At 46.3% G+C, this 3,222-nt stretch overlaps 1 protein-coding gene across 1 annotated transcript; it reads left to right on the forward strand.

Annotated features, from left to right (window-relative positions):
- Window positions 1-1,074: 1,074 nt before the first annotated feature.
- LOC121963188 (transforming growth factor beta-1 proprotein-like) lies at window positions 1,075-2,960 on the forward strand (the record flags this gene model as incomplete). Its single annotated transcript, XM_042513513.1, has 1 exon — window positions 1,075-2,960. A coding segment is annotated over exon 1 (331 nt), but the record flags the coding sequence as incomplete, so codon positions are not given.
- Window positions 2,961-3,222: the final 262 nt, after the last annotated feature.

The raw sequence follows: 3,222 nt of genomic DNA on the forward strand, positions 1-3,222 counted from the left end.
TACATTTTATTTAGAAAATGTAGTGGAGTAAAAGTTGGAAGTTGAAAGAAATACAAAAACTCATGTAAAACGAATTTACTACCAAAAAGTACTGTAACAAGGACCTATTACTTTGTTACCAGACACCACTGACAGCTTGCAGCTAAGCAAGCTGCCCTTGTTGTTGTGTTCACCAAAATTATCAGAGCACCTGTAAATGATGCACTATCTTTGGTCACCAGGTGGCAGTACACACCTATTAAAGCTCCCACAAAGCAACACAACAGCACAGGTTACAGTAATAGTTGTTGACAGTTTATAGTCATGTTGTTCTCACCCTCATATCATTCATGGTACTGAGAGATATCTTACTGTTGACACTGTGGGACTAATGGTCTGTAGAGCCTTTGTCTGAGTCAACATTGTTTTCTGTTGTTATTATTGCTGGTATTTTAGGGGATTTCTGACATGAATTTTCCTTTGTTAAATGTCACCACTGACAGTGTTTGATGAGTAGCTCTTTCTTCAGAACCGTCTCATTGAATGGAAGACAATAAACAACCATTTCGGCGAAACCTAAAAAACTCCAAGCTCAAAGAGCAATTTACTATCTTTACTTCCCTGTTGAATCATCCCTCACACAGAGACGAAATGATTGAAACCATCACCCGTTTGTTTGAGTCTCGCCTTCCTTTTGAAAATACACAATCCAACCTCTAAAAGGCACCCAGACCTAGGTCACTGCACCACACAGTCCAGCCCTGTTGGCTCTCCATCCCTCCACATTCACCCATTCTACTTTTAGACACGTTGCTCCCAAGTGGCTCAGATCTCTGGCCTGGCAGACCTTCACAGCCACCAGGTAAATGTGGCGGTCAGTTGGCAGGACACTGGTGCCATGCAGGGCTTGTTGACATGTCAGTCATCACTGTGGCAGACAGAGCGAGAGGGCTGCTCCAGAGTGTTGAGCTCCTGGCTTCCTGATGTGGACAGAAGGCAGGCAGCAGAGCTCTGTTAAACAGCAGATGTTTTACACTGCGGCCGTTACCCTCATTTCCTGGGCGGAGAGCTCCTCGCTCTATTAGACGAGTAACAGGAACCAGAGAGAAAAGAAGAGCTAGAAAGAGAGAGAGAGGCAGAGCGAGGGGAGTACAAGAGAAAAGTTAGCTCAAAGCTCCCACAAATCACTTTGTCACCAGCAAGCTCTGACAAGCACCAGGAGAGAGAGAGAGAGAGAGAGAGACAGGGAGTTAAATAGAGCTGCAAACAGAGAGTTGTGTCAGAGCTGAGGAAACTCAAGAGGGGAGGTGTGAAGGAGGTGATACCGATGGATGGATAGAGGGAAGGCTACAATCTGATTCTCCAAACAGTGAGAGCAAAGTGGGGACTGTTGCTCCTGCTGCTTTGTCTGGATGCTTTTGACGAGAAGGTGTGTCAAATTAACTTTTTTTGTTACGAGAGGATTGATTGGTTTTATTTCCTGATAGCATCCCTGGCTTGAGATCACTTTATTGTGTTTAAGGACACAGCCACAGAGGCAGCTGCTGTGTGTGTGTGTGTGTGTGTGTGTGTGTGTGTGTGTGTGAAGTCGGCATGATTCAGAGGCGCTGAAAGCATTTTCTTGTGAGCTGCAGCTGTACACTGATCACATGCTGTTAGTGCTAAAAAGAGGTAGTCAGAGTGGAGAGCGATAGAGGAATATCAGATCTGTGGGGACGTTTCTTGATGGCTTGGCTGCTAAAATTCAAATAAAGTGAGGGTTTTAAAAACATTATATTTTCTTTTAGTGCACTGTGGATGTCTGATTAGCTCCGGGTTGGCTCGAAGCCTCAAGGGTCATCTGATCAAACTCCAGAAACAGAGAAATAGGAAGGCCTTTTTCCACTTTAAGCACAGGACGTACTGTTGCTGAGTTCTCTTCCTTAGAGACATTTACTTGACATTACAGTGTGTACGGAGTTGTCCTGAGTGATCTGTGAAGAGACCTTGTAGGTCAAGGTCAAGAAGCCGGGTCCGCAGAAAAGACTTGGACAGTACGTTAGGATCTGCCAGAACCACTTCATTTGTCTGAGAGTTACGACTGGTGAACAACACACACTGACATGTGGAGGTTTGTTTTACAGGATTCACTTTGATACTGTGGCTTGAAATCATATTTTCAAGTTGGTCTGTGAGTCCAGAAGCAGCTTGTTGTTAGATTCACTGAGGACCCTCTTAGTCTCACCGTCTGTGTGCATGTTTGGCTGGGCTCTGTTAGCTTTTGACAGCTCCGCTCCGGACTCATTTCAGCGTCTGGGACGTCATTGTCTTACCTGTGTGTCTGAGTCAGAGGCTGGCTCATCACTCCATGTCTGTCTGCCCACTGGGACTTTCTCCATCTATGCAAAGAGGGCACAAGTGTTAGGTGGTTTTCACAGCAGCAGCAGCAGCGACAGCGGTGGCACCAGCAGTCTTGAACTTTGAGGACTCTCCACACTGCATTAATTGTTCTGCTGTGTGTAAACACCTTGCGTCACTCACACCTCTCCCCCAAGTGATTCACTGTTCCCTAAGCATCCCCACTTGGAGGCAAAGCAGTGAGAGAAAAGGTGAAGGAGGATTTACTCAGAACCAAAGTGCATACGTGGTTGCAAACAGTCCGGTAAGCACCATGAAGCTGGTGTTCTTGATGCTCATGTGTGTGTACACGGTGGGCAACGTGAGCGGTATGTCTACGTGTAAGACGCTGGACCTGGAGATGGTGAAGAAGAAGCGCATCGAAGCCATCAGGAGCCAGATCCTCAGCAAACTGCGTTTGCCCAAAGAGCCTGAGCCGGATCAGGCCGGAGATGAGGAGGAGATCCCCACCTCCCTAATGTCCCTCTACAACAGCACCAAGGAGATGCTGAAGGAGCAGCAGACCGAGGTCCAGACAGACATCTCCACAGAGCAGGAGGAGGAGGAGTACTTTGCCAAGGTGCTGCACAAGTTCAACATGACCGGTGAGTGCTAGAAAACACACCAGACATGTACTGTGGCACATGGACACCTATGTCAAGAACAGGGGCTGATGGTTTTACAACAGCACTAAGAATGTCAAGTAAAAGTACGACTGAGATTTATGCTCCTACATTTACAGGTACTTAAGACACACTGCTCAACACACACACACACAAAGCAAAGACCCTGGAGATATTCACAGAGTTCAAAATTAATGTTTGTGGGTCAGAAATCTAGTTTAGGGAAGTTAGTTGTTACTTGTCG

Source organism: Plectropomus leopardus, unplaced genomic scaffold, assembly GCF_008729295.1.
Source record: "Plectropomus leopardus isolate mb unplaced genomic scaffold, YSFRI_Pleo_2.0 unplaced_scaffold10321, whole genome shotgun sequence".
NCBI classification, from domain to species: domain Eukaryota; kingdom Metazoa; phylum Chordata; class Actinopteri; order Perciformes; family Serranidae; genus Plectropomus; species Plectropomus leopardus.